This window comes from Diabrotica undecimpunctata, chromosome 5 (genome assembly GCF_040954645.1).
Source record: "Diabrotica undecimpunctata isolate CICGRU chromosome 5, icDiaUnde3, whole genome shotgun sequence".
In the NCBI taxonomy this organism is placed as follows: Eukaryota; Metazoa; Arthropoda; class Insecta; order Coleoptera; family Chrysomelidae; genus Diabrotica; species Diabrotica undecimpunctata.
This window is the reverse complement of record NC_092807.1, coordinates 30,852,316-30,866,098: the sequence shown is the minus strand read 5'-3', so window position 1 is coordinate 30,866,098 and position 13,783 is coordinate 30,852,316. Positions and strand designations below refer to the sequence as shown.

At 32.6% G+C, this 13,783-nt stretch overlaps 1 protein-coding gene across 9 annotated transcripts in view; it reads right to left on the bottom strand.

The window, feature by feature from the left end:
* Positions 1-13,783, bottom strand: part of Gbs-70E (Glycogen binding subunit 70E) — a 200,491-nt gene that overhangs the window by 16,890 nt on the left and 169,818 nt on the right. For all 9 annotated transcript variants that reach the window (XM_072531827.1, XM_072531826.1, XM_072531829.1 and 6 more), the window contains one exon: positions 7,704-8,015. In XM_072531827.1, the coding sequence (XP_072387928.1) occupies positions 7,704-8,009 (306 nt within the window). In that variant the 5' untranslated portion in view covers positions 8,010-8,015. The remainder of the gene's footprint in view (positions 1-7,703; positions 8,016-13,783) is intronic.

Here is a 13,783-nt window from a genome sequence, read left to right as displayed (position 1 = left end):
CTAAACAATATGTTAAACAGTGGGTGGTTGACTACAATAAAATGGTCTACCAAGCACTATCTGTAATATAGAAAGGAAGAGATCTGACTATGTAATTAAAATACTAATAATTGAAAATCAAAATGGAAAGCAAAATATATAAATGGGGTGTAATCCAAGTAGTTCAGTTGAACCCACAGTCAATGGTATAACTATAAAATTACTATGGATGTGCTCAGTGCAGGAAGTCTAAACAGTCGAGCTGGGTCCCCTACGAGGTGAAGCAATCCACCAAGAAGAGAAATCTTACCAAGAAATTAAACCGTTTGATTTTACAAAAACAACAGAGAAGCACCTCAACACTTTTGCATAAGTTTTCAGATCATCAATTTCATCCTAGAGTCTTAAATCTAAGTAACACTAACTTTTCAGAGGATGAACTGTATTTTTTAGGATTAGGCCTTAAGTTTTCTTGTCAGAATTTTAGGTTAAGTGACTCAGTGCTGGGAGGATTTGCGGTAGAGCTGGACACTCTAATAGAAGGTATGACTAACAATGCTGATACTAAACAATATTTGAGAAACTCTTGCATTAGCTTACTTCAACAACAACAATGTAAGTACAAACGCAATTTTCATAGAAATCACCATAATTTTAAAAAACAAAAGGATTTGCTAAAATCAATTAAACAAAAAATTGATAGAGATTCTCTTGTACTCAGCAAGGCTGATAAGGGTAATTGTGTTGTAATCTTAGAACAAACTCAATACATACAGAAAGTAGAATCTTTTCTTTCAGATAACAGTTTTGTAGTTTTGGAAAAAAATCCACTTAACACCTTTATTAATAAAACAAAAGCAATGGTCAAATTGTTTAATGATACTATTACTAAATATAACAACAGAAAGTTAATTGTATCTAATCCTATAACACCTAGGTTATATGGACTTCCTAAAATCCATAAACACAATTGTCCCATAAGGCCGGTAGTAAGTTTTTGTAATACTCCAGTTTCTATTTTATCAGAGTTTATTTACAACACAATTCAGTCTATCACTAATTTTAAACCTAAGTTCTCCATCAAAAATTCTTTAGATCTAATAGAACGGTTAAATAACATTAGGATAGAAGAGGGTTTTTATTTAGTTTCTTTTGATGTTTCCAATCTGTTTACTTCTGTACCAAGAGATGAAACATTACCTTTAGTACACAATCTTCTAGACAATTGCAACATATCAGCAAAAGACAAAGATGCTATCTTAACTATACTTAAATTCTGTCTGGATCAGGACTTCTTTCAATTCAATCAAAAAATATACAAACAACCAACAGGTTTAGCAATGGGATCTCCACTATCACCTTTTCTGGCTGACATTTTCTTAGACAGCTTAGAACAGAAGTTTGTTAACAACAACAACAAAATAGTTTTTTGGTCAAGGTATGTTGATGATTGTATAGCTCTCATACAGGGAACCCAAGATGATGCTTTACAGATTCTGGATGATCTTAATAACCTCCATCCCAACATCTCTTTTACTCTGGAACCAGAATCTGATAAAAAGTTGAACTTCTTGGATATGACTATTTCCCGTAATAAAGATTCTTTAGAGTACAATATTTACAGAAAACCTACCCAAACAGATCATGTTATACATGATACATCTAATCATCCAACCCAACATAAAATGGCTGCTTTCAACAGTTACATTCATAGGTTACTCAAATTTCCACTTTCTAATGATAATTTTAATTCAGAACTTAACACTCTTAAACAAATTGCTTTCAATAATGGTTATGATCCTAACATTATCTATAAGCTTCTAAATAGAGCTAAACTAAAAATTGCAGAAAAGCTTGCATATTCATCACAATGTTTTCTTCAACCTACTGCTTCAAATAACACCAGATATTTCTCCTTCACCTACATTAGCAGCATTTCCAATAAAATATCTAAACTTTTTACTTCTACAATCGATAACATCAAAATTTCCTTCAAGTCACACAACACCTTAGGTTCCTTCTTAATCAACACCAAAGATAGGATGAACACACTTGACAAAAGTGGTATTTACAAATTAAAATGTGATGATTGTGATGCCTCTTATGTAGGTAGAACCATTAGAAAGTTATCCACTAGAGTTTCAGAACATTTGAAAAGACCAAACTCTTCAAGTTTTGGTCAACACTTATTATCCAGTAAACACAATTTTAACATCAACACTGGTTCATCTATCTTACATGACATTAGTAGAAAGAAAAACTATATGGAGTTGGATTTATTGGAAGATTTGGAAATTACAAGGGAAACGAATGAAAACTCTCACTGTCTTAATACTCAAATTAATTTAAATTGTACTAAATTTAAACCTATTTTTAAAAACTTTATTACAGCTTCACCTCGTAGGGGACCCAGCTCGACTGTTTAGACTTCCTGCACTGAGCACATCCATAGTAATTTTATAGTTATACCATTGACTGTGGGTTCAACTGAACTACTTGGATTACACCCCATTTATATATTTTGCTTTCCATTTTGATTTTCAATTATTAGTATTTTAATTACATAGTCAGATCTCTTCCTTTCTATATTACAGATAGTGCTTGGTAGACCATTTTATTGTAGTCAACCACCCACTGTTTAACATATTGTTTAGTCCGCTTCTTGCATTCTTACTTTTCGTCTATTTCAGTTGCTCTTAAACTAACACCTTAATTATTACAGACATGTTTGAGTGTGAGATCTGGATTATTCAATTTACTTAAAAATATTCTATATAATTTTTATTTTTCATCAGTGATCTCCTATAGTAGTGTCAGTTGGACTTTCGGTCAATACTTAGTTTCATAGAATTGTAAAAGGTGCAGATCACATATCTATGATTGTGACTGCTCATCCAAGTTGTCATTTGTCATATGTCACCCCAACATTTCCGTTAGATCAGGAGCCATTCTGTCTCCGACTTCTTCAAGCAATGTAGCCTCCCTTAAATTATTTTAAAGTGTTTGTTTGTCTATTTGTAGTGTAGTGTAATGTACAATTTTATGTTTATGACATCTTGTTCTTGCCGGATAGGCCACAATTGACGAAGTAAGTCTATAAACGTTAATCATATAAAAAACCTTTTTTCAACCATAAAACTTCGAGTTTTTATCGAAGTTATTCAATTTCTTTGGTTATAAAAAAACGTTTCTTGGCTTATTTCAGATGCCCCTGAAGATGATCTAGGGATCGAAAGTACTTGGGCAAGATTTAATTAAACTGTGCTCGATATATGCCTTTTATCTGATCAAAGTTCATTTAGATAATCAACCATTACGATCAATCATTACTGATCGAGTCTTTTATTGACATATATTCTTTTATTTTTTTACTTCCCAATTAATGTTTGTATTTTGTTAGTTAATTTTTATGCAATTTTTAATTTAAACCTGCTTAAAATAACTGTATGTTGAATAGAAACGAATTGGTCGAGAGTAGTGAATCGATGTGAATAACCGCTATTTTGTGACGCTACCCGTGACGCCTGCTCGTGACGCTAATTCCATGACGCTCACATAAACATTTTACTATAGAGCAAAAATAATACAATGCCAGTATAGAAGCTTAGCTTTAAAATATAAGTCAGATACAATTATGAAACAAAAATAGCAGTACAGAAGTAGGCTAAAAATGAATTGAGATAAAAAAATGTAGTGAGATTGATGGCTGCTCGGAAACTTAAGTCAAGGGCTGCTTGAAAAACAATATATAATAATTGTTTTTATAAATTAACGTGTATCAGCAACAAAGCCATTGACACGGTAAAATTAAATTAAAATTAGACAAAAAGGGTGTTTGCACAATTGACCCTATTGAAAAATTTGATCGGCAGGAATATTATGACGATCTTCTTACGTGCAGTAGGACAAATTTTCTCGATGTGGGATATAAAAGGGACATAACAAATGTAGTAATAAGGTATATAACAACTTATGAAATAAAATAAGCATGAAAAATAAGACAGCACCTGGTCCTGGTAGTCTACCTATAGAGTTAATACAAACTTCACCACAAATGGTAATAAAAACTCAATGTGAAATATTCAACGACTGCTTAAACGGAGGAAAGATTTCGGAAGAATCGAAAATAGTGTATATAACTTCGATTTATAAAAAGGGTGCCAAAAATATTGGAAAATTATAGAGGATTCGATTATGGAGGAGAAGAATTTTAAGAAAACGACTAGAAGAAATGACATATGTAAAAGCGCAGAAGAGATTTAGAGCTGGTAGATCTTGTACAGATAACTTCTTCTGTTTTAGATAGCTAATCGAGAAAACTAAAGAACTACTTCTTCTCTATGTATGTTGTCTGGTTCCTTGACACTGGCAATCATCTGCACAAGTTTAAAAAGTTGGTTGGCACTGCGGATACCTATCCAATTGCTAAGTTTCTTCAGCCATGATTCTTGTTTTCTACCAACTCTAAGATACGATACGGGTTACCTCTAAAAATGTGACCCAGATCGAACATTTTTCGATATTTTGTAGTTCGTAAGAGTTTCCGAATATTGGTAGCCCTTTGCAAACCTTTTTATTTGGTTTTTACACCTTTGGTATTAGTAGTACCTATTGCTTGTTTTATTTACTTATCATCATTAAGATTTTGTTAAAGAAAGCTGTCTGCCGGAACTGCTACTATTTCATGCATTGATTCTGCAGATGAATAAGTTGTTACTAGCCATAATATCTCGATATCTAACATCATAACAGCAAAATAACATATGATATGAAAATAACATCGATATCTAACATCATAACACTGTAACAGCAAAATATCTCGATATCTTAGACATCCTAATATCATACTTAGGTTTGTTCAAGTCTCTCAGACTGGGTTAAACTATTGTTTGCTTGCTTGCTTGCGTCAATAATATATTGGAAAGTAATGATTTTTTTTACTCAAAATATTTTAAAATATTCTTCAAATATCTGACGTTGTTACGAAATTGAAAAGTTAATCTTTCAAATACTTTACATAATATTATGTATTTACATAAAAAGTTTCGTTTTATATTTATCATAAATTCCAATTTAAACACTTACTTTGTAATGTACGTGCCAGACAAAAAAATTATGCTTCATTAAATAAATGAAATGGAAAATTTTAGTCTATTGTCTATCATTTTAACGCGGCGTAGTTTTTTAATAGTGTTTTATTAATATGGGAAATTTACCAATTAAAGTAGTTATCTCACTTTTTATAGAAAGATTGAAGCCATAAAAGTAGATTGATATAAGCAGACAAAATTATCTGTTTTGAAAAGTAATAGGAAATATTTCTTTTTGTGTAATAAACTTGTTTTAAATACCTTTTTGGAAATAAAATATTTTAGTTCTTCCTATTTCTAAAGGCTCCCAAAAGGTTTTTGACAGAACTAAATACGACAAGCTAATGTTAACTCCAAAAACCACTAATATAGACGATAAACACCTGAGAATCATAAAAAATCTCTATTATAACCAAGCAGCAAACATAAAGGCAGAAGATCAATTAGCAGAGGTAACCTGAATTCAGCCAAATGTACGACAGGGATGTAGTCTATTACCTCTCCTCTTCAATATCTATTCAGAATTTGTTTTCAAAGAAGCTCTAGAAAATTATGGTCATGATATCCTTATAAAAGGAGACATTTTGATATGCAGACAATACAGTTGTATTCCCAAACAACTTGGAATATTGACAATCGCTGATAACCCACATATCAGAAGGGAATTTTTTATTAGAATGGGAAAGTATTAAAATCTTAAATATGCCTTCAGAAATAAAATACCACGTGCTGCAGTGTTATGTTTTCAAGTCTTGTTTACGGAATGGGAGCTTGGAATTTTTTCACTCGCCAATGAAGAAATTGAAGGTATTTAAAAATTGGAGCTCTAGATATGTATATTCCCAAAATCTCTTGGATTATTCACATTACTGATATGTAAGTTTTTATATGAATGAAGAAAGAGTAAGATTTGAGTAAAAAGAACTGTTATTTTTCAAGTGAAAAACTTTGTAACAAGGATAGTTTAAAGAGTGGTAGTTTTATGTACGAAAAGCGGGCGGCGATGTAAAGAAATGGATGATGCAACATTAACTAAATACTCGCGACAGAAACGACTGAAACCATCAATGTGAAGGGGAAAATGGACAGTAAAACACGTAATGGAAGTGGGGCCTAGAAGTGACTATGCTTCTAGAAGCACTAGAATGAAAAGTGGTGGGAGCACGTACTAGGAGTGTCCAGGAGGCTGCAAAGAGTGCAGTTAGTCAGGAGAAAATAATATCCAACATTGAATGATCCAAATCCCAAAGGAGGAAGGCCGTATATAGTCAATATATGGTGTTGTGCAGCCGCTCGTCCTCTACGCAACACCAGTATGGAGTGGGGCGGTATACCACCCTACAGGAGGGTCATGACACGGGTAAAGAGAACAGCCTTGTGGGCCAACACTGGCTGTGTGCCTCTGCATGTGTTGGCAGTGGAAACAAACAGATATATTAGAGAAGAGACCCGGATCTTACTATGGCCTAAAGAAGACAAGAAAGGGAAAGGTCAATTGAAAGATGGTAAGAAGAATGAAACAATATGGAAGATGTGACACAAAAGACAAAGATGCTGTTTTCGAATCTAAGAGATTGGGTGGACTTTGGTCACAGGCGAGATTATTTCACGTGCTCACAGGATACGAGTGTTTTAGCGCCTATTTCACTAGTTTCGAAAAGGTTAACACGGATGAATGCCTATACTGCGGACATCCCTGAAACTGTGACAAATACAATTTTGGAGTGCAACAAAAGGATAGAAGAAAAGAGCAGAATGCAAAGAGAGACCGGTATGAATTTTGTGATGGTGATTGAAAATAAAGCAAGTTAGACCAGTGTACACAACTACGTCCGTGCAGTGATCAAGAAGAAAGAAGAGAAAGAAAGACAGCCGGACCATCGGTAAGTGTTAGAGGAAAACTCTTGTAAGTTGAAGGTATAGGAAATACGTGTTGATAAGAGGCAAACAAGCGAGAAGCGTATGCGTCAGACTGTGAGGAATGAGGAAACACCCGGCTGGGAGTGATGACGTTCTAGAAGCGATTATGGGTTACTCTTGAGTTATAAGAATGCTCAATTTTTTGGACCAAAAAATGGGAAGAGTGGAAAAAGGGACAGGAAACCTTTTTGCTGGCAGCCTGTCGATAAGTAAAGGGAGTGTTTTGGAAGTGTTGCTCCGCTTTACAGTGGTCATTCCGCTTCTGGATCGCTGGATGACAGAGGAAGATCTCTTTTAGCAGGTAGGTTTTTGGCGTATTCTTGGCCATAAGAGGACGTTTTAAAGTACCTCGGAAACTACCGAAGAGACTACGAAGAATGAATCCTGCACTAAGGTTAGTCAATGGCGTGGTGGACAAATATGTCTTTTGAAGATTTTTCTATAAAGACAAAAAGGTTCCAATCTTTACAAAGCATTGTACGGTCTTAAAAATAGTTAAGTTTTTTTAAAAAGTATATTTTACAGGTTTCTTGTTATCGCTAATATCATCAATGCTTGTGCAGCTGATTTAACTAGTACAACTACACTTTACAGTAGATAATCCATTTATATATATTCAAAAGTAGATAGATCACGCTATTGGCTAGTATGCTATATATTACCTGGTAAGGAAATATATATCTAAAACGTTTATAAGCATGAAAACTTGCTTACCTTCTTTTTAAGTCTCGTGGGGCTGGTGGGATCTTCATCACTGGAACTTGACGTTTCTTCGGTGGGTCGTATCACTAAGCAAGGCCTCTTCGGGTATGCAGGCATCTTTATAGGAACTTTTGGTAATGAGTTAAACGAATTTGAATGATGCAGGGGTTTGCAAGTTGTGGTGGTATAAGCTGCTCGAGGAAAATCTGCACCTAACCTTAAAGCTGCGTAATCTGTGAGAAAACCCCCGGTTGGTGGGCTGTGGCTAAAAACGGGCGGACTGTGAGACACCAACATTTCGTATTCCATAGAACACATTTGAATCTGCAAAAAGGAAAAAATAGGTATTAGATCACATAAATTAAATTAATATAACAAGTTTTAAGGATTAAATTTAATAGTAATAGTTTAACCCAACAGCATTATTTAAACAAGTAATCCATTTTATTTGGACTAAGTCAACAATACTTTGAATTTTACCAGGGGTTATCAAATTCTATATAACAAGATTGATATGAATAATGATCTTCAAAATAAAATTTACCGTTCACAAATGTGGACCCACTAGATTGGTCTTTCCAGGATGTTTTTAATACCTATTTGGTATTTTGGTATATTTAATATCCACAATATTTATTAATTATTTAATGAAAAATAATTCTTCAATAAAGTTCAATATTAACATCATATTCCAAGCAAAACAAGGCCTGTTAAACTACGAAAAACAATTATATGTATTCCTTTTATTTTGCTTTCTTCTTTTAAAAGCCTAATTTGATTTCAAAGATTATCTACCTTTACAATAAGTTCTCCCTTATCTTCTCTTTCTATAATAGTAAACTGGAGATACGTTTAAATCAGTCTTTCAAAGTACGAGCCAAAGTATTTTTTTATTCTTACGCTCAATATTTTTTTAAAATTTTCTCCTAAATTATAGACGTTAATATACTTTTTTCAATAAAGTTATTTTCTATTGCAAGTTTAACTTGGAGGCTTTTGGTTAATAAGGTATTAAGTAAGATATTTCATTGATCTGTAATTTTGTTATCACAGGCTTCCTGCACTATAGCAACTGAATAGATAATCAATATTAGAGGAGTCGTAATCTTTGTGTTACATATCTCTTAATTTTGATTAGTTTAAATCTCATTCTATCCAGTCTTATGATCGTTTTTTGCATATATACAAGCTATATGCTTCCGAAGATGCTGAAGCTGTTTTCACATAAAGATGATTTTTCTGTGGGGAATCATCCCATTCTGGGTTTGCTTTTACAGTTTCTGGTGTGATTTTGCTGTTTCCACTACTTTTTTTCATTCTTCTCTCTATTTGATTGTCCTTTCTGTATTTCTAATTTTCATACTCCTTAAGTCTTCATCTCTCCATCTCAGCTTAGGTCTGCCTCTGGTAGTTTTACTTGGTGGTATCCATCATTTGTATTTTTCTTGTTCCTCTACTTTGCTTGTGCTTAACCATTTCAATTTTGTTTTATTCGTTTCTTCCACTGATACATTGTTTATTTCTTGTTTGATTTTTTCTACTTTTCCTTTGTTTGTTGTTCATTGAACTGCATCTCTGTATTTACTTTTTGTACAAATCTTCTTCTTACTTCTTTCTCTTTTAATTTATCTACGTCCCATTGTATCTGTGCTTTTCGGCCTTTCATTCTTCGTTGTTTTTAATATACATTTTGTAATCACTAGCATATGGTCTGACAAAACAAAAGCTGAAAGTCTTTGAAAGAAAAGTCCTAAGAAAGATATTTGGACCTATTAAAGAAAACGGAGTATGGATATCCAGGTACAATCCTGAACTTTACCAACTGTTCAAAGAGGCACTGATCTCAGAATTCGTAAACCTTCAGAGACTTCGATGGGTTGGTCATTTAGTGAGAATTGAGACTGAAAATTGCCAAAAAGAGTCCTAGATAGTAAAATGCAGGGCGCAAGACCAAAAGGAACATGGGAGGATGAAGTGGCAACGGACGCGCAAAATTTGCTAGACGTGAGAACATGGAGTAGATCGGCGCGGGACCGGCAAGGTTGGAGGCATAGTATGAAAGAGGCTAAGGCTCTATTTGAGCTGTAGCGCCGTTGGAGAGAGAGAGCATATAGTCCGAATCGATGTTGGCCCCTCTGCTGTGAGATCTAAAGTCATTTATCGATTGTTTGTGTGTCTTTTTGTTCAGTACATGGTCTATTTGATTTCTCTCTGAACTTCCTGGTCTCATCCATGTTATTTTGTGTATTTCTTTGTGTTTATGTGACGTGCTACTTACAGTTTAATATATATATATATATATATATATATATATATATATATATATATATATATATATACCCGGTATTTAGGCGTTCCACGCCCTTCCGGTAGGGATCTATGGAGGAGTATCACCTAGCCGCAAGCCCTTATCTCTTGCCGTACTGCTCCACCATAGGCCGATCAGATACCAGCATTACAGTTTAATGCCACTGCTAAATTACATAGTCTTTCTACATTATTGTTTGTTGTGTCATCTATGGAATTTGCACCTGCAACCTCTCTGAAGCAATTTTCTTTGCCTATTTAGGCGTTAAAATCTCCTATAAGGATTAAAATATCTTCTTCCGGGATTTTTTTGATGATCGTTGTTTAGGTAATTATAATACGGTACTTGTCTCTTATTAAAATAAATTTCAATAATTTATTTTCCGTCTTAAATAATATATTTTCGATAATAATTTAAGGTTGATCAATAAGTACTGCAAATAAAGCCTGTTGATTTGTTTATAAGAAATAGTATTTTTACAAAAATGTCCGAAGCTCTCAAAACAGAAGATCCCGTTAACTTTCTTGCAATTGACCATATACGAGGTTCTTGTTGGTCGTCTTCGAGGTAGTTCTATAAAAGGTAGATTAATGCACAGTCGAGAGGTTTTAAATTCTTTTTCTAATGGAACTCATAATTTATTAATAGAACACGTCGGATAAGAAGATTAACAGAATTCTTTAGAGGATCAGCGAGAAAAGCTGTTTATATTTGTAGTGTATAACAAATCGTGGATCGAGAACTGTGTGTAGACCAAACTTATTTCGGTGAATAAAATGATATATCAGTAAATCAATTTATAGTTTCCGTTGGTGCCATTCTAGTTGTTGCTTAATAATAATAGGACTTGATAAACATTATATTTTTAGACCATTGATATATGCCCACCATAGCAGTGACAGCCGGTAAACTTTTTGACAACATAAAACTAGGATAAGAAAAAATAATTTTCGTATTATTTTAACCTGTACAGCTGTCACTCACTCACTACAGCAATATAATAACTTTTGACTAGTTTACACATTTTTTTTTAATTTAAGTTAAAAATACACCGATTTTATCTAATTACAATGTCAGTAATAATGTATTAACAGAATTCAATGTGAAATAAGGAATTTATTTAAAAAAAATGGGAAAATAGAAATAAAACAATATGAGGAACAAAAAAAAAGGATAGTAGGGCCACATTAAAAAAGTTTGACTCTATAAAATAGTAAATAAAATGAAAGTGTATAGGCAAAAAAAAGGAAACTAAGAAAAACTTAGTTAGTTAAAATTAGTACTGATAAAATTAGACAAAAATGAGAATGTAGAGAAATTATCATAGAATATAGAAAATATTCAAATTTCTTTGATCTGCGCCACAATGCATGGCTATTTTAATTCATCATCACGTTTTTTTACGTGGTCCGTATTGGGGTAATAGGGTACCCACCCCTTAAATAGGCAAAATGCCCTCATTCCCAAAATTCAATTTTTTTACTTTTTTTACGTTCCACGTGATTAAAAACTAAGACTAAACGCAATTTTAGTTGGGTAAATCCAGAAAAAGCCCCGAATAAACCTTGAAAACCTGGTTTTACGCATAAACGATAGTCGTATTTGCTTCTTAAAGGCCCGAGAATATTCTTTTTCACATATTTTTTGAATATGATTTGGATAAGCAGTGAATCATGTTGCATCGACCCAAAAATATTGTTAACCCCGCAAAAACTCGCAAAAGCCCTTTAAAACCCTGAAAAATATAGTTTTTTTGGAGTTTAAAGGAGATTCGTCCAATTTTTAAATTGCATAAAGAACTGTTACTTTAAATTATATATAACCTATAAAAAAACCCTAATTTGATCTGTATTTATTTATTTATTCACATAAAACGTAAAAAAAAATTAAAAAACTTATTTTGTATCGATCTCAAAAATATTATTAACCTTACAAAAACTAGCGAAAACCCTTAAAAACCCTGAAAACAATAGTTTTTTGGAAGTTTAAAGGTGTGTCTTCCAATTTTTGAATATACTAATGGACTCATTTACTTAAAATTATATACATATCCTATAAAAAAACTTTGATTTGATTAATTTTGTAGTCCATAAATGGGGAAAATTCCCAAAAATCCCTAAAACAGTTTTTTGAATTTTTGAAAGTGGCGTAACTTACGGAATACATTTTTTAGTTCAAAATCAATTTTTTGATTAAATACGAAAATACAAAAAAAGTTATACAAAAAGTTACATTTCGAAAAAAAAAAGTGCATTTTTAGGTTATGTACACTCAAAATATGGGTTTATAAAAATTAAATCTGTTTCGTAAAAGCCACAACTATGCGTGTGAATTTTTAACAAAATTTAAAGTGATTGCATCATATTAAAAAAAACTAAAAACGAAGAAAGACGTTTTTGTTGGAACGTGGAGGGGAAGGAGAGTGGTGGGTTAAAATTGCACATAAAGTCTTACATTTTAATCAAAAAAAAATTATACGAAAAGTTATATTTCGAAAAAAAAGTGCATTTTTAGGTTATGTACACTCAAAATATGGGTCTATAAAACTTAAATATGTTTCGTAAAAGCCACAACTATGAGTGTGAATTTTTAAAAAAACTTAAATTGACTGCATCACATTAAAAAAAAAACTAAAAACGAAAAAAGACGGTTTTGGTGGAACATGGAGGGGGAGGAGAGGGGCGGTTTAATATTGCACATAAAGAGTCTTACATTTTAATCAAAAAAATTATACGAAAAGTTATATTTCGAAAAAGGTGCATTTTTAGATTATGTACACTCAAAATATGGGTCTATAAAAATTAAATCTGTTTCGTAAAATCCACAACTATACGTGTGAATTAAAAAAAAAAAAACTTACAATTGATTGTATCACATTAAAAAAAAACTAAAACCGAAAAAAGACGGTTTTGGTGGAACGGGGAAGGGGAGGAGAGTGGCGGTTTAAAATTCAAATTTTAATACTATAATAATATAAAATACTATAAATAAATATATAAATACTATAAATACTATAATAAATATAAACTATAATAAATAAGTATAAATTTAACTTAAATTTTAATCAAATAAAATGTAAAAAATAAAAAAATTGAATTCTGGGAGTGAGGGAGTTTTGCCTCTCTTAACGGGCTATGCTATTATCTATTCCCAATTATTCTCTACGACTACAAGAGCTCTCTCCCAACCTCTCGCTAGAAAAACGCATCGATTCTTTAAAAATGTACATTTTTAAAAATAATGATACCACATATTACCTGGACCCAACGAGTAACAAACACAGAAGTTTTAAATAGATTGCAGAAGATCAAAGAGCCGATGCCAACAATCAAAGAGCATAAGCTAATGCACTTGAGACACATAATGAGAGGCGATTAATTTGAATTACTTCGACAGAAGAAGCATCAGACGACAGCGCAAAAGATGGACTGATAACTTTCGAAGAAGAGAATCGACGGAAAAATTCAAGAAAAAATGTCAATGAGAAGAAGTTGAATTCCTGGCTTATGGATCTAACCTAGCAGCGAAATATCATCACAAAAATTTTAGAGAAGCCAACTCAGTTTAACCATAGCCAATACCAAGGTAGACCGTACAATAAAAAGATGAAGACACTCTAAAGTCTACGTTTTTTGTTACGCGTGCGCACATCCGTTTGATTTTTAACTGAATCTGCTTCTTAAGTCTCTAAAAATGAATACTAGCGTTTAATGTACACCTGTACAGAGTCGTTAGTAGTTAATTTGTGCAAACATACTGTATACGTATTCATCTGATAAATTGC